The sequence below is a fragment of the Manis javanica genome, chromosome 7, assembly GCF_040802235.1.
Source record: "Manis javanica isolate MJ-LG chromosome 7, MJ_LKY, whole genome shotgun sequence".
Lineage (NCBI taxonomy): Eukaryota > Metazoa > Chordata > Mammalia > Pholidota > Manidae > Manis > Manis javanica.
The window spans coordinates 11,393,914-11,411,854 of record NC_133162.1 but is presented as its reverse complement, the minus strand read 5'-3'; the positions used below and the strand labels follow the sequence as shown (position 1 = coordinate 11,411,854).

Sequence of the window (17,941 nt, the reverse complement as noted above, 5' to 3'; positions counted from 1 at the left end):
CGCAGCAGCTGCCCCTGAAGGGAGGACGGGAGGCTGGCTGTGGGCGAAGGGAGGTCAGCAATTTGGTACCAGGTGTTCGTTGCTGGCCAATAGCTCTGGGTTTCACTGTGATGGAAGAGGCAGGGTCTCATGCCAGTGAGGAGAAAGAAGGAGCTGCATAGCAGGGGGCAAAGACTTTAAGTACTTGTCCAAAATGGGAGGAAGCTGAGTGGGGAAACAGGATTGCTCTGGGGGTTGGAGGCCTTCACTAGCTCACCAGAGTTTCACGAGTACTTGGAGAGAGGCCATCAGTTTAATGCCTGTGCCCTGGGCCTGATGGACTTTCCTCCTTTATTTTCTCAAATACTCAACATTAGACAAGTTTATTAGTCATTTCACTGTATCCTTTCAGAGGCTGACAGACAACTGAGTCTTACATCACCCACCAGTCGGCAACCACATGGGGGTGGGTCAGGCAGCCTCACATTTCTCTCTTCATCCAGGCTTAAAACCCCTGCACCACACAGCCTTGGATGTGTGCCGGGGAGCCATCCTGTCAGCCAGAGCCCTCTGGCCTTTCCAGAATTCTGGCAGAGTTCTTGAAACTGAAACCTTGAGGACAGGAAGGTTTTCAAGCAGGAGCCAAACAGATCCACCTAAAACATCCCTATATCCCTCTGTTATAGAAGAGCTCCGTTTCTTCCGTTGCAGACTGAATTTCCTTTTCAAGCTTACTGCATTGTATCTGAAAAACAAAGTTAAGTTCTTTATTTTGAGAGCTTTTCTTGCTTATGAAACCAAGTTTTAAAAAAATTTTCAGAAAACACCTATTTCACAGTCCAGCCTTTTCTGTGACATCTAAAGCAAAAACAACTTCTTGAAGACTTTCTTATGGAAAATGTCACACATAAGCAAATGCAGAAAGAACACCGTGAACCCTCATATACTCATGACTCATGGTTAACTATTAACAACTGGCCCACCTTATTTCATCAAGCCTCCCCCATTCCCAGGTGTGGGGTATTTTCCTGAGTATATGAAGGCAATTCTCAGATGTGTTGTTTTACCTATAAATACTTCAGTATGAAATTCCAAATGCTAAAGACTTTGCCACATAACTACTATGCTATTATCACGTATCACAAAATGGAACAAAAATCCCCTACACACAGCAGCATTTCCAGTCCAGCAAGGGTGGCAGAAGTCCTAGCTGACCCTGGCAGACAGAGGCAGCTCATGGGAAAGGAGCTTTGCAAGGGACCAGTTTTACTGTCAGGGTCCTTGAAGTTCTAGACCCAGAAGTGGCCACAGCCTGCAGTACATCTGCTATGTCCTGGGCAGGGGTCCCTCTTGGCATTGGGCTTCCTCTGCAAGGCAGAACAGGGAGGCAGGGCCCCCACCAACCCAAGACCACCATTCAGCTACCTCTGTACCCACCTTGGACCAACGGTATTTTCAAGGTCCAGCAAAAGCCGAGACTTGCTTGAGGGGGTTGGGAAGGGGCTGTCCCGAGGGGTGACAGACTCCATTTCCTGCCTCTACTCAGGCCTCTGAAAGCCACGCCCTTGCATGGCCCACCTGCTGCCTTCATACCTGCTTCCTTGGCCTGGCAGTGCAGGCCCCACACCTGGCCCCAATTATCCTGCCATCACATCCAGTCATGCACGCTCAGGCACGCTGGACTCAGCCCTCCCGTGCCCTCCACTGGGAATGCCTGCTTCCCTTCCCCATCTCTGCCTGCTCAGAGGCATCCGCGTCCAAAGTCTCTCTCTCTCCTGCAGCCTTTCTGGATCAGCTGGCAGCTCTCTTCTTTCCATAATTTCCCTACAGCCTTTCAGTCACGTCTACTTTCTATCATGTAACGATCGTTTCCATATGAGACTCATTACCCTTCCCACAAAAGCCTGTGGCATAAACTGCCATCTACCTCTAACACCTATGCTCTTCTTCCGTGGCAGAATTTTAAAAAGGTCCAGAATAAAAAGCTCACTGTCCAGATGCCCCTGCAGTGAAGCTTAGCCACATGACTGAGTTCTGGCCAACAGGATGGAGTCAGAAGCGCCATGCAGCGGGGAATGAGAACGGTGCCCACCTGGGGGATGAGGGCCAGACCCTAGGAACGGCGGCGTGCTGGGCTGGGGGCAATCCAGTCCCTGCAGACTTCACGACACACTTCTCTGGCCACCTCACACTTCATCTGAATGAGAAACTTCTACCTTGTTCAAAGCCCTGTAATTTTGGATCTTGGTGACAACCAGATGTAATCCTAGCTAACAGAGAGCCCTGCCTTCCGGTTCTCCACCCTGGCTACTGGCATCATGCCCAAGCCAGAAATCTGAGTGGCCCCCTGGGTCCCTTTCTCTTTACCACTTTTATCCCCAATCTGAATGGTCACAAGTTCTGACTTGTCCAATTGAAGTATTTCCCTCCAACCTACCACCACAGACCCCATCACCTCCAGCCAGAACACATCTATGGTCCCCCAGCGGCCCTCCCCACTTCCAGGACCGCCACCACCTACAACATGGGATCCAGAGAACAGGACGCCTAAAATATAACCGGACTGCACCATGTCCCCCTTGAAACGTCTCCCTCATTGCCTCCTAAGTTCCACCACCTTCCAGGGCCTGTGGGGTCCATTACCATCTGGCCAGAGCCCAGGCACGCCGGGCCCTGCCCTCCACGGCTGAATAACCTCTAGGGGAACTTCCTCCGGCCCCCGAGCCTCAGGCTCTTCATCTGTAAAACAGGAAAACAAACTACCCTGAGGTGAGACTAACTGACCGGCACAGTCCCAGGACACAGAAGGTGCTGGATAAACAGAAGCCTCACTTGCTGGAGATGGCAATGCCCTGCAGCTCCGTCTGTCACACCCCAGCCCTCTGGGAGCAGAGGGTCAGCGGGGGCCACGCCAGAGCAGATCTCCACACCTGGTGCGAGCTGGTCCCCTTGTCCCCACTGCCCTTCCCCAGCACAGCCCCTTCCCTGGCGGTGGTGACGCTGCCTCTGGTGTCCACACGGCCGGCATGTGTCTGTCCTCCAGCACAGTCCCACTGCGTCTGCAGTTGCCTCTGTACGGGAGTCTCTCCCTTCGGGCCTCAGGGCCCAGGCACGCCCGTGCAGCCCTGTGGCTGCAAGTCTGGTGGCCCCTGACTCGAGGCCAGGGGGTGGTGTGGTGAACAGAGGAGTGTGAACAGTGAAGGGGGAGAGCCGCCTCTTGTCCTGACCACAGCAGGCTGTCCCAGGTCCAGCCTCTCCAGAAGAGGGGTGACCTTGTGCCCAAAGGGCCCCAGCCACACAGGGACCACAAGCCAAGGACCAAAATGATACCATACAGTAAGGAACCAAGTTAGTTACTCCTGACATCCAAAAACTGAATCCCGTGGCCCACAATGACTTGAATCCATACAAGACAAAGTGAAAGAGGCAGCTGGTTATCTAACAAACTCACTGATCCTGGATTCTGACTCCCCCGTGCCAGCAAATGAGCTCCACCAAAGATTCTGCTCCTTGGACCTCCTGGGCACCCCCTGTGCTCTGCGCTCAGCCAGGTCAGCGTCCCTGGGCTCCTGGGCACCCCCTGCTCCCCACTTCCCCTATCAAAGCCCGTGGTGGCCGCACATCACTGTTTGCACAGCTGCTCAGCCACGGCTCCCACTGGAGGGCAGGACCCTGTTTACCCACTCACCGCTCACCTCAGCACCAGGGACGCCCTCAGTCAGTTTGTGGAATAAATGTGACAGCCTGGAGGACAGCAGATCGTGGTAGTGGGAAATCCCACAAGACTGAAACACCCTTGTAAGTGACCTAACCTGAAGATAAGCCACCTGCTCGCTCTGAGTACCATATAACCAGAAGTAATTATTTGCAAAAGGGTTCACTTTTATTGCAATCTTACTGTAGCAAACTGTGTTCTAATAGGTGAGCCTGTGACAATTAAAAATATTTCTTTTCTAGAATTGTAGTTGAATGTGAAACTGCCCCATCTCCTGAGCACCCCCGCCCCTCACTGCCCTCATAGTGAGTATGGTAGCTACCTAAAATGATTTAAATCTTCTATACCATGTGCTGGCAAAGCTCCCTAATTAATGATTCTACATATTTAAACTTACAGAATCAGAGTTTTGAACAAAATAGTTCCATAAATATAATGCTTTTGAGGACATGACTGATTTTTAACTTCAGTGACAGAAACAATTATTTTTAACTTTCAGTCAAGAAATGCCAGAAATTGGTAATATCTACATCAATAATGTCCCAGATACTAGCAAAAGCCCTTTGTAGACACACCCCCTATTGTCTTCATCTCCCTTTACAGTGAATCTCAGAGAATTTGAGCAAACTGATTAGGGCATGAAGAGTGGAGAATTTAAATCCAAGCTGTCTGACTCTTCCTAAATCAACATATTCTAGCCTATAGAGCTGTGCTGTCCGATAGACTAAGTAGCCAATAGCCCACATGAGTACTTAAGTTAAAATCAGACTAAATTAAAAATTCAGCATGTGGCTAGTGGTGACCACACCGGACAGACCAGATACAGCACATTCCCATCACTGCAGAAAGTTCCACTGGGTGGGGAGTCATTGTAGATTACGGAGTATTTTAATATCCTCAAGGCTTTTTTTTTTTCCTGTCCCAGAAAAATACTTCTGATACATGGTTAAGAAAAACAGAATGGGAAACCTCAGAAGGGATCTGGGGGATGGGATTATGTGTAAGTCAAGTTATTTTGTTTTTTATTTTTGTAGACTTCACAGATTGTTTTAGAAGAATTATTTTATTCTTATAATGAGGGGAAAAAGATGTTATTTTTTTGAGAGAAAGTCGAACAGGGGTCACTTACCTGTCCAATCTGTGGGAAAATGCTGAGAGAGACTGGCACCATCAGCCCCATCACAAGGATAGTACAGGAGAGCTTAAAGGACCACAGGGACCACGGGTATTGCAGGAAGAACTGGGTCCTGGGAGAGATGTTACAGGGTATTCAAGAGGCTCCCCTCTTACCGCGAGGAAGAATGGGCAGCAGGGAGGTTACTGAGGCAACTTCCTCCCACCCCTCCCACCAGGCTCAGTGTCTGACAGGTTTTATAAGGATTTTTACTATCGAAGTGTTTATTCCTACTAGGAAAGATGAGTGTACTACCAACCTTTTAAAAAAGTATGAGAAGACTTCAGGGATGACAGCTGAGGTCCCAAACAGCACTGCTCTGGTGGCTGCTGTGTCTTTAACAGCCTAGTGGAAGTGGAAAGGAAGCCATTCAGCACATGGCAGGAGTCATGTCAGGGATCCTGCAACTGGTGACAGTTCCTCACTAGAAAAGTAATGCCCGTGGAAAGAGGTGGAGGTAGCCCCTGCCCGTGACATATGGGGCGGCTGGCATTCCAGCCAGGAGTGACTGGGGATGGGCCTCCCTCCCCCTGACCGCACAGTGGTCTCCACCAGTCTGTCAGCCAGCCCAAATAAAATACTGAGTGGCAGTAAAGGCAGCTTATAGGCAAAACCTCACTTAGAACCACAGGGTAGTGCCCTTGGCGGAAATGCTCAATTTGCCCCTGAGGACAGCTCCACATTTTCCTTCCAGTCCAGGACTCAGCCACTGGCTTCCCAATCCTGAACAGTTCCCCACTGATTTCCACTCCTTGCCGTGCAGGAATCCTGCAGAAAGCCCGGCTCAGGGCACACACCCATGTGCAACATGCATGAGGCCACCTGCAGGCGCCCACCTGCTGCTTGTGCCATTAAGCGTGCTATGACGTTATTTTGTACAAACATGTACGTATAGTATATAATATTTTGTCATCTTTTCTCCAATAGACATCACTCTTTATGTTGAACATTTAAACAGGTAATTTGCTGTATGGGTTATAAGCACAAAATCATGTGCATGCAAGGGCAATGGAAGACAGTCAAGGCACATTTTGACCATAGATGATCCTCATGTGTTAACAGCAGAATCTGACCCCTCAGAAAGACCCGGCTGCATATACAGCTCTGCTCTGCACAAGATGAGCAGGCACACACACCACCACTCCTTTCCCCAGCTCTTCTCCCTCCACTTCGGCTTCCCAGGACATAGCTAAGCAACCTGCCGGGCTCCTCTCCTGTACCCCGGGAGTGATGCTCACTCCGGCTCAGCTCATCTGATCCCTCATGCCCTTCCCCCATCGGGGACAGAAGGAGCCAAGGAGGGTGGCTTTTAAAACAAACTTTCAGAAATATAAAATAAAGTTGCTCCACTTCAGGTAGAGAAAAGTGGCTTGCTGAGCATGGTGTTTCAACACCAGTGAGGTGAGGCCAGCCTCTCTCCATGTGTCTCATGTGCAAGGGGAGGACATTCCAAGCACCGTCATAAAGAAGCACTGGGGGACACGTTCTGGTTCTACTGAGTGGCTTACAAGACTAGTCAAGGGAAAACGACATGGACGGGGCTCTGGAAATCTGATCAGAGGTGCCCTATTACAATCAGATATTGCTGGTTACACAGTTTCTGAAATTTTAGCCAAAGAAAATAAACCTTTGGGGACAGGGAAATGAAAAAAGAATGTTTATGCTTAGGCACAGTTGCAGACACTTAATTCTGGAGGAAGATAAACTTTTTTTTAAAAGAGCAGACCATCAAACCTTTCTTTTACTCTAAAATGGCCTTGAGGCAAAAAACGAAGTTCCTCCAGGTGAGATGGACTAGGTATCTACATAGCTAGCAGGGCCTGAGGCTAAGCGCTCCCGGTTCCAGAGAGAAGGGATTCTGACTGGCTGTGGTTTGGGTGTCCAGGGCCTAGCACAGTGTCTGGTGGGCAGAAGGTGCTGAGGAGCAGCTTGTGGATTAAATATGTGCACACTCTTCTCTTTGGCTGTATGGACAGTTGACAGCAACACTCACGCTCTGCAGTTAAATTGAGTTCAAGAGTAATGCAAACATATGTCCACACAAAGAACTGCACATGAACATTCAAAGCAGCATAATTCACAGTAGCCCCAAAACCGGACACATCCAAATATCCATCACCTGGGAATGGATAAGCGGTATGTGTACATGCATACAATGGAATGCCACTCAGCAAGGAAAGGCAACACACTATGGATACATGGTAAAGATGGATGAATCTCACAAAGGGAAAGAAGCCAGACACAAAAAACTATTGTACGATTCATTTATATAAATTTTTTAAAAAAGGCAAAACTATTAAGACCTAAGGCAGATCAGTGCTTCCCTGGGCTGGGATGGGAGGGGGCAGTGACTATAAATGGGCATGAGGGAAATTCTTAGGGTCCTGAAAATGTTCTACAACTGGACTGTGCTGGTGGTGCACAACTGTTTAAATTTACTAAAATTCATTAAATTCTATTATCATATTGTAGTATGTAAATGACATCTCAATAAAGCTGTTAAAAATGTCCCTTGGGGAGTTTTCTTAGGCACAGAACCTTTATTTAAAAAATGGGGTATTTTATTTCTAAGCAATTTCTCCCCTTGTTTATAATTACCATATTCCCACTGTAATTCATTTAGAAAGGTGGCCATTATATTTAGACACACTCCTAAATAGTCTGGTAGAAATACAGGTGCATGTATCTGATAGTTTATCATTCAGTTTTGGAAATCATTGATAGGATTTAGAGCATTATGTTTCGTGAGCAGAAAATGAAGCATTTACTGACGAAACGAGCGGCCACCTTTCCTGACCTCTTCTACTGACATTCGGGACAGAAGGCCGTCCAGCAGGCTAAGAGTCCCCTGGAACAGGGACACTGCGAAGCCCAGCTGCTCTCTTCGGTCTGTATTGGGCTGCTCCCCACTGCTCTTCGTGCCAGTTGCAAACAACTGCCTCACATTTTAATTCTTTAGCTAAAGTCACTTCACAGAAACCAAAATAGATCTCACCTGCTGAAAATCATTTTTTTAAGAAGTCCACACCCAAAACGAGAGTACCATGAGCTATTTGAGGTTGAGCTGAATGTCCACAGAAGCCACCGTATTGAATTGAACAAAAGAATAAACTGTTTAATAATAAAACCTGTTAAAAACTGAGGCCTTTTAGGAGAGTTCTGGTCAGAGCATTGGATTTCCTTAGGCCATCCTTGACAGAAAAATGGTCCCTAAAGATGAAGACTATAAGAAAATCTGCTGGGACGTGGAGAGGGAGGGCAGTTTTTAGACTCAGAGAGGGTGTCTGAGTTCCACGAATACAGAGCAGACTGGGAGGGTGGGCGCTGAGCGTGAACAACAAGATCTCACTCAGAGGGGGCCTAGCATTTGGCAGAGGCTCATGTGTGATGGCCATTCTTACGGGGTCAACTTGGCTAGGCTATTTAATCAAATACTAACCTAGGTGCTGCCGTGGGGCTATTCTGTAGGTGTGGCCAACATCTACAATCAGTTGAAAATAAAGGAGGTTACCCTTCATGGTGTGGATGGGCCTCATCTAATATGCTGGAATGACTCAAGAGCAAAACCCAAAGCTTCTCTAAGAAAAATTCTGCCTGAAGACTGCAGGCAGCATCGGCTCCTGTTTCTAGCCTGCCGGCCTGTCCTACACAACACTACCTCACCAGCCCTGGAATTGCAGGAGTCAGTTTACTTAAAATTGATTTTGTTTTACTATCTTTTAAAGATCAGGGTGGAAAATGTAAAATGTCCCTCTTGGCGTCATGAGGGAAGACAGGATAAGGAAAGGTTGAAGGGAGACATGAATTTCTTAGCTGCTCTCAAACAGAAAACTCAGTTCTTTGCCCCAAAGGCAAACAGCTATGGCTCCATTGTGTCCCCTACCTTCGTCCCAGCTTTTCTGGAATAGCCTATGACATTGCCTTCCTTGTCCATGACCTCAATCCCCCGCATGGGCTCTAAACCTCGGGATGCAACAACATTCATTGCGCTGACTTGAGCTGTGGATGTAAAGAGGAGAACATGAAATCGAGGAATAAGTTTCAGACCAGCAAAGGAACATCTCTTCTGGTATTAAGACTCTTTCTCTGGTGGCTGCACTTCCCTAACCCTTGGGTGGTCACTTGACATGTGCTGGCTAAGTAAGCTCTCTCCTGGGGCCATGGGCTAGGGTCACAGTTGCTGGCCTCTCAGTCTTAGATCCTGATTACCACCCAGCACTCGGCTCCCGCACCCCTGGAAGTAGAGCCGGGCTCCCTGACAGGATTTCAAGAGAAACCCCAGGATCCCTGAAATACTCCCTTCCTCCTTTTCTTAAGCTGGTTTGACCAGGTTTCTGTAACGTTATTGCCCAAATTTTGCTACTGACATCATTCTACCAACTCTTCAAACTGCTGTGATTCTCAAACTCAAATATGGAACATGAACTAGTGAATCTGCAGGTTGGCAAACTTTTAAACAGTTGGTAAATACCTCTTTCACTCCCTCTGGAGTAAGACTACTGGCTTGAAATCCCCTATACACAACTTCTGCCCTGTGTGACACTAGGAAGGATACTTAATCTTCCCCTGCCTCAGTCTCCTTATCTGTAAATGGGAATACTAGTATTAATTATTATGTAAGTATTAAATAATAACTTACCTACCCATAAGTTATTGTCAGGATCAAGTAAAATAACACATGTAGGAAGCTTGTACAGAGAATCATAAAGATATTATTTGTGTGTCCATTTGTGTTCATTCTTTGACAAGTAAAGGGATGTCTACAAAGAAAGTGTCACCTCTCAAACCAGAGACCTAATGTGGGTCTGGGGTCCCGACAAGTTTACCCGCGGGTAAACAGAAGCTGTCATCAGCCACAGTGTGGCCAAGGGACCCAGGCGTCTCTGAAGATGGAGGAGGCCTCCGAAACAACAGAGACTGCGTGCTTTCTGCTTACCGAGAACAATGACAGGAAGGGCTCTTCTCACCAAAACGTTATTCAGTGAATACCTCACTTGGAACAAACGAGGCAATAACTAGAAAAGACAGAAATATCATCACGGGACCAGAAAGTCAGCTGAACATACTCAACAAGCAGAGAGCTAGCATCAACCTGGCCCCCATCGCAGGTCAGACCACTGCAGTGGACTCCATGTATTTTCTAATTTTTGCAACACTGAGGTGTTCTCTGACCTTTAGAGGAACACAGGGAGGCTTAGAGAGGTTACATACTTATCCAGAATCACTGAGTGCTTAAAGACTTGAGCCAGGATGGGTCCCCAGGCTTATCAGACTCTAAAGCCTACCTTTGTAACCATGAGAGTGTCCTGACATCCAAAGCAATATACAACTTGTATAACACGTTTATGTAGCATAAATTAATTTTTTTAAAAGACTACAGTACTGAGTATATGCCTAGAAACTTGGGATATTTATATGATTATTTGAGGGTGCCAGGATTATAGGTGACTGTTTTCTTTTTTATGTCTTCTTTATATTTTCTGAACTGTTTTAAGTTGGAACATAAATTAATAATTCAGAATAAATAGTTTTTGACTCTGAGGAATACAAAAAAGTCAACAGATTTTTAAAATACCCACTCCAAGAAAGGTTGAAGAAGCAATTACTCCTGCCGCTAGCGATATACTCTCATATGGACGACAGTCCTAAGGAAACACAAAAGCACCTATTTAGCAAACACCAGTTTCACCCAGCAAGGATCATTAAAGCAAACAAACAACTCCAAAATAAATAATAGAGAACTGTATACCCTCTGGCCTCCTAATACTCACGTAACTTGCGTTTCCATTGATGACGTTGAATGTTGTAGTATAGGTGAAGAAGGAAAACTGTAGAAAGAGACAAATAGGTTACATTTTGGTTTCAAGCACAACAGAATTCAGTAATTATGGAACAGAAATGACTGCTACCTGAGGTAAGACCATGGCCTTGAGACTTTTTACTGACACCAGAGACAAAAATACCTTGTAAGAAAACAAAGCAGAGTTGTAAGTTTCGGGGGAGGGAGAGCCTGCAGGGGCAAAGAATTTGCCAGGGGAAAATGGGGAGCTAAGCAGAAGAGGAAGGTGTGGATGCAGGGGGCTACTGGTCAGTGGACAAGTGATGTCCAGTGAGCACCTAAGGGGCACTGAGGACACCCGGGAGTCTCACAGTGGTCCCTGTCTCCAAAACGTGCAACAGAGCAGGGCAGCTGGCAGGTATGCACTTGCAAAGAGATGTGGACACAGGGCAGGTGTGGAAGAAGTGACAGATGAGTGCTGTCACTTTGTGAGAGCACCTCTGTGAGAGCCAAGTTGGAGAATAGCCTCGCTGGGGGTCAATTCCAGGTCCCAGGTGACGGCGTGTATGGAGGTAGGGGGACTTGGGGAGAGAAGGTAACGGGCAAGTATGTGGACTGTGGCCAGGGGCTCATCTTAATTCATGGATCTCCTCCATGTGCTCTGAAGTGCTTGGCACATAGTAGGTGGCCAAAGAAAGGATTACTTGGCGATACCATGGATCTTCAAAAGGGCCAGAGTGACCAACGGGGTAACTGGGGGTGGGGGAGGGGAGGGGGACTAGATGAATGGCAGACAAGGGTCAGATGTAGGGGATCCATAACCATCTATCAGGCAGTCACAGGACAGGGGTCCAGAGGTGGAGGACATGGGTCGCGAGGTTAGGAGATGGACGGCCCTCTTCCTAAAGCCCTGGCGTGGCAGCTGACTCACCATGGGTGCCGTGAAAGGCAGGAGCGCTGGCAAAGAAGAGAAGAGGGTCAGTGACCAGGCTGGTGAGGCAAAGAGGCCAGGACATACATGTCCACCTGGAAACCTCTTCCCTGGCCTCCGGGGGGCACAGTTGACACTTTTTGCTCATTTTTTTTTTTCATAATAAAAATAACTGTGTGTATGGCAAAAGTTTAAATCGGCAGCGAAGGAAGCACGGAAAGGCCTCCAAGGCCGTCTCTAGCCTTCCCAGGCCCCCACAGGCCAGCTGTGGTCATTCCTCCACATGCATGTAATACACCTGTGATCCTGAGATTCATAAGAAGAAAAATGTATGGGCTCTTTGTCCCCGTTCCTAGCACAGGCATCCTACAAGCCTTGGAAATTCCTGAGCAAGAAGGGCATCAAGTGAGAGGAGCATCTTTCCTGACAAGCCCCTCTGAACCACACCTGAGGTTCTGTGAATGGGTGACTTGTGGAAAGCCCTGTGGCTGGGGGCTGGCTGCCAGGGGGACCAACCAGGACACCCCCAATCTCCGTGTCCAGGGAAGAAGGGAGCCAGAGGTTGGGCTAATCACCAATGGGTGATGATTTAATCAACTGTGCCCATGAATAATACCTTCATGTCAAACCACTAACCCAGGCAGTCAGGAGAGCCTCTGGGGAGTGAGCGCAGGAGGGCTAGGGGTCGGCAGGCTGAAGAGGGCACGGAAGCGCTGCCCTTCCTCCATCCCTTGCCCTAGGCACCTCTTCCATCAGGCTGTTCCTGAGCTACACCCTTTTATAATGAGCCTGTAATCTGGTAAGCAAACTGTTTTCCTGAGTTTGTGAACCATTCTAGCAATTTCAAACCCAAGTTGGGAGGCATAGGAACCTCTGATTTACAGCAGATTGATCAGAAGCAGATGACAACCTGCACTTCCCACTGGCACCTGAAATGGGGAACAGCCCTATGGGGTGGAGCCCTTAACTTGTGGGACCTGACACTACCTCCAGGTAGATAGTACCCAAATTGAGGAAAATAATAGAATGCTCAGCTGGTGCCACAGAACTGACAGGCGTGGAGAAAAGCCTCCACATCTGGTGCAGGAGTACTGAAAGCGTTGGGAGGAAAAACAAGAGTGTTTTTCCTTCACTACATCTATCAGGACATATGCAAATTCTCACTCTCCTGTGCTAGCTCTCACATACACACAACACTTATTTATACAGACAGGATTACTATATGCTGTCTTATACTTCTTTTTTCTCCTTAATATAGTTCCTCAAGATCCACTCCTCCACTTTAACACACACCTCATTTTTTTAAATGAATTCTTTAACTGCAGTCTGAATTATTTGATATTTATGGTGTTCCTAGTTTCTCATTTAGAATAGAGAGAGAATTTTATAGTTGGAAGGACCCTATGACATCATGGGTTTTATTTCCCTTATCATAGTTGATATGAAAGACAGAGAATACTAAACAGAATTCCTAACATTAGCACTTTAAGAGCTACAAATTCTGGAACCATCAGTGCAGGAATTGGTGGGTTCTTTGGGGCACGGTGGAGCAGGGCAGATTCAGCCGCAGGACTGTGCCCTCCCCACAGAGCCCAGATATTCTCTTAAGACTGGACCCAACTCTGGGTCCCAAACCTGCTCTTCTCCCCTATCAACCCCAGACCTTTCAAATATCCCATTTAAGCTATGGTTCCCAGACTCCTGATCAGAAATCCTTCTTGGAAAAAATCAAATAAGACAGGCAGAGTTTGGTAACTGTTACAAATCACATCTTCCCAACCCACATTCAAGAATTAGAATCAGCTCACCTGCAGGTCGAAAAGGAACAGGGATCAGTTTGCTGTTGTCAGGATGTACTGTTGACTTTAAAAGGGTGAACACAAAGGTTATTTGATGTTTGATTTTGTTATATAAGGTGGCCAAAAACTAGGAAGGTGCTGAAACTTACAAGACTTCTCTTCCAAGCCTCCTGTATCTAAAAAGAAAAAAAAAAAAGCAACAGCTTTTAAAGGTGGCTTGGCAGCAAAAAAGTTTCTTCAGTCTCATTTCCGGTGCCACCTTTGCTCCGCTTTTCAGAGAGCGAAGGCCAGAACTGTTTAAAACCACATGGACAGAACAAATCAAAATAAATGAATCAAATAAATCAAACAAACAAAGGACCTACAACAAGCAAAGAAATGATCCACACAGAGAGATCAACCAGAACATTAAAACGTCCTAGTCTCTGACCTTGGAGAGGATTCAAGGCCACCCTATCTGATTCTGCAGGTGAGTCTCACAGTCCAACCTGCTCCGGCTCACAGTAAGCTATGGGCAGACGACACACCATGCCACTAGCCAAGTCACCTGCAATAGAGCCAGGCTGTAAGCGCAGGGCCCCATCCAGTTCCTAGAAAAACCCAAGTCAAATATGTGAATTTTCCACAGGCTGCTTCACAGGACTGATGTCTGTGGGCTCTGACGGCCGCATACATTGCAAAGTAAATACTCGGTTTGAGTTTTCCAGTAGGAGTCTAACTCTGCCCAGGAATAATGCCTCTAATGGGAAATAGATTCTGATTTTGGAGGCCTGCCTAAATTATGGATCTTGCCATGGGGCTCCAAGAACAAGTACAGAGAATCCTCACAAGTATGTTATACAGAAGGAACCCTCTGCCTTTTTCTCCTTAATACTAGTTCTTCCTATTAGTACCTAATACTAATCTGGTTTATGAGAAGGAATTCTAACTACATTTTAAAAAGTAACCCAGTTTTGAAAAGTGGATCCCCTGGACAGTGTTTACAATGACAAAATTCTATTTAATTTCAGACCATGCAAGCAGAATCGCTGAAGGCAATCACACCCAGCCTTGAGCCAGGCACACAGACATACCCTTTGGTCCTCCAAAGATCCGAATGCATCTTCATTTGTTAACAACAGCTGCCTTGATTTTTCTATTTTTTCCTATAATCAGATAGTAAGAAATCAAGCAATGGTCTCCAGATTGTTCAGCTTCATCCACAAATTTAGGAATCACATGTTCATTCACACCTGGTTTCAGGGCAACGTGTAGCCAAGGCTCCCTGTGCCCTGAGAATTCCCACTAGGAGAGTGCCCTGTGTGACTCTGAGTCAGACCACCCAGTTTTCCAGGCAGCTCCAGCACCTCACCCCACTGGTGCTGCCCTCTCCCAGCCGTTCTCTGATGCCACTGTCTCCATGAATGATGCCACCGTCTGCTTGGCTATGCAAATCAGAAACCTGGAAGCCCCTCCTCTCTCATTCACCCTCCCAGTTATTCAATCTCTCTCAATGTGAGAAAAAAAATTAAATACAGAAAATACAAAGAGTGATTACATACTCATAAAGCCCCTCACCCAGGATTAACTGTAAACATTTGTGGTTTTATTTGCTTCTAATTTTCCTTTTTCTAGAAAGAGCCATCACCCCCCAGTCTCATCTCCATCCCCATTCTATCAGAGTTATGAGTTCAAGGCATAAACTTCCAGGCCATTTTTTTATACTTACAGATACATATGTGTACCCATAAGCAAATACATAGTATTGTTTTTTTATGTTATTTGCATAAATGCTGTACTTTATGCATCTTGCTTTTTCCACTAAACAGATATCACATTTTTCCATTTACCATCATATATATCATGTTTCCACTTACTATCATATGTTGATACACAGATAAGCACTTTCAATAGCTAATCAGTATTCCACTTTATCACACTGTACTTCTTTATTTCTCTGATGGCATTCAGCTTGTTTGTTGTTTTTTCTCTATTATAAGCAAGGCTATACAGAACATCTTCAGTACAAGGATGAGAGTGTCCCTTTGGGCCTGGCCCTGTAGGGCTATTGCCAATGACAGGGCATCTCCTCCTCTTCATCCCCCAGTGACACCTGGTTCAAACCCTCATCTTTCACTTGGACAGCTGAGCCATCCCCTGAAAGGATCACTTTACCTACAGTCTGGTCCCCACTGGTTAGTTGCCACATGGTGACCAAGGAGAACCTCCAAAACACAACCCCTCTCATCTGAATGAAACACAAGAACTGCCTGGTTTCTCCCATTAAAGCCCCAGTGACTGGGAGGTGTAATCTCCTCTAGGCTTTGCTTACAGTCCCCAATCCGTGACAGGTCCTTCTTAGCCCCTCCCTCTCAGTCTTCCCGCAACACTCTCCCCATTTCCCTGCCCCACCCTAGGTTGAGGTCTGTGACTAGCTTGTCCTCCATTACCAGGGAAGATTACCTTGATCCCCTCTGAACCATGAGCATCTAGCCTAGGGCTTGGTATTACCTATTAAATGGACGATTTTATTTAGCACCCTTCCAATCTAACAAGCTCATTCAGAAGGAATCAAAACATAATAATATACATGGATTCTATTATTTCAACTGCTTTCAAAAGTGACACAGTGTTCATATTTCAGAATAAAATACGAAATTCATATCTCTGAAAACAAGAAAATACTTACAACTGAAATGATCAAATTTGTAGGATCCAATAATTCTGTCCACTGAAGAAATCTTTGAAAAAAAGACTTAAGAGGGGAAAAGTACCACAGAGTGGTTAACAGCAGCAGAAAAACAGAGATATAAGTTAATAAGGTTGGATGACATCATTTTTATGCAGCTAACAGGGCCTTCTCCTGCAGCACCTCCTGAAATCTTCATGACACCCCCACCTTACAGGTCTCTCAGAAGAAACTGAGGCTTAGAAGGGATCATGAATGGGTTCAGGGAAACCCAGCCAGAAAAAGACTTGACACGGCAGCCTGTGCTCATAACTCCACTATCAAATTGCTTTTGAGGGTTAAAAGCCCAGACTTTGGGCTCATATGGGCCTATGCTCACATCCCACATACGACCTTTAAGCAACTACCCAGAAAGGTCTCAGAATCTGTTCCTTCACCCTCTTAGAGTTGTTCTAAGGCTTAACTGAAATCACAAAGAACCCACATGCCAGCAAGGCCTCGATAAAGGCAGACCGGTTCACACTTCTTAATCCCAAAAGCCCTAAACTCTGTAGCTCTGGTTTTGAGTCTTGGCTCTGCCAGGACAATCTGGGCACCCTGTTCCTTTTCAACCTCTCCACCTAAAAAAAACTGGGATAGGCCCTACTTTAGGTAAGGGCTGAGAAAGAACCCTCTAGAACTGTACTGTCCACTTAGCCACATGTGGCTATGGAGCCCATGAAATGTGGCTAGGCCAAATCAAGAGGTGCTGTATGTGTAAGAGATGCACCAAATTTTTTGAAGAATTTGTAAAAAAAAAAGATGGACAATAAAATATCTCATTAATAATTTTTATACTGATTATGTGTTGAAATGTTGGTATTGTTAACCAAATACATTATTAAAATTAACTTCAGCTGTTTCATTTTACCTTTTTCAATATGGCTACTAGAAAACTTTAAATTAGACACGGCTCCCGTGCTATTTCTATTGGCCCGCGCCAGACGTGGCCTGCAGGCGGGGCCTCTGCTATCGCCGACCCGCCGCGGCAGTCTCACTTCCTGAGTGGCTGAGCCACCGGGGTTGCAGGCAGGGTCCTCCTGGGGACAGCTGTGCGTCCCCAAACCTGATGCTCGGCAGCAGAGGGCAGGCACCGGGGAGGTGGGGGCTGCCTCCTCTGGAAGATGGAAGGAGTGACCTTGTGGCGACCCTCCCTAGCCAGGCGTGGGGCAGATGACACACGGGACAGCCTTGGCCGTCCGCATCCGGCAGGCCTGGGTTTGATCTTTGTCCCCTTCCGGGGGTGCGGTGGGGAGGCGGGGGGTGCGGCCGCATGGCCCGCCCAAGGTCACCCGGGCCGGCCGGCGAGTCCACTCGGCGCGGCCCCCGCCCTCCCGCCCAGCCGCGCGGGCCCGGGCCGTACTTGGCGTTCGGTGATCCAGAAGCGCACGTTGGGCTCCATGAGGGCTGTGATGCCACCCTACCTTCTCGCCGTGCTCCTCCTCCCGGGCCCTGCGGGCTGGCTGGACGGCCCGCCGCCCCCGGCCGCGGAGGAGGAGCCGGGCGCCGAGCTCCGCCCCGCGCGCGCGCGCCCTCTGTTCTTGCTCCCGGAGTCGCGCGCGCCCGCTGCTCGGTGTCACCACGTGCCATCGCCTGCAGGTCCCACCCCTCCACCGCCCGCACTCCGACCCCCGCATGCCCACCGCTCCCACAGACCAGGTCTTCCCAGACCTGTTCCGCCCGTTCTGGTTGCCCGTCCGCTTCCAGGTCCGGAGGGATCAGCTATCGGAACCCGCATATCACAGTATCCACAGAGAACCCCCACCTTACGCAGCACAGGTGTGTCCGAGCATTTGGACAGTACCCTCGAAAATCCTCTTAATTGCCTTTAAGTCCATTGTACATGGAATTGGAGAT

At 47.5% G+C, this 17,941-nt stretch overlaps 1 protein-coding gene across 1 annotated transcript; it reads right to left on the bottom strand.

The window, feature by feature from the left end:
* Positions 1 to 343: 343 nt before the first annotated feature.
* Positions 344 to 17,613, bottom strand: SFXN4 (sideroflexin 4). Its single transcript, XM_037011627.2, has 14 exons — positions 17,448 to 17,613; positions 16,046 to 16,111; positions 14,451 to 14,522; positions 13,527 to 13,553; positions 13,387 to 13,441; positions 11,579 to 11,604; positions 10,778 to 10,831; positions 10,640 to 10,696; positions 10,448 to 10,513; positions 9,805 to 9,883; positions 8,752 to 8,867; positions 5,128 to 5,213; positions 4,824 to 4,941; positions 344 to 724 (listed from the first exon to the last, which is right to left on the bottom strand). The coding sequence occupies exons 1-14, from the start codon at positions 17,484 to 17,486 to the stop codon at positions 647 to 649; spliced, it is 939 nt and encodes a 312-aa protein (XP_036867522.2). The 5' UTR covers positions 17,487 to 17,613; the 3' UTR covers positions 344 to 646.
* Positions 17,614 to 17,941: the final 328 nt, after the last annotated feature.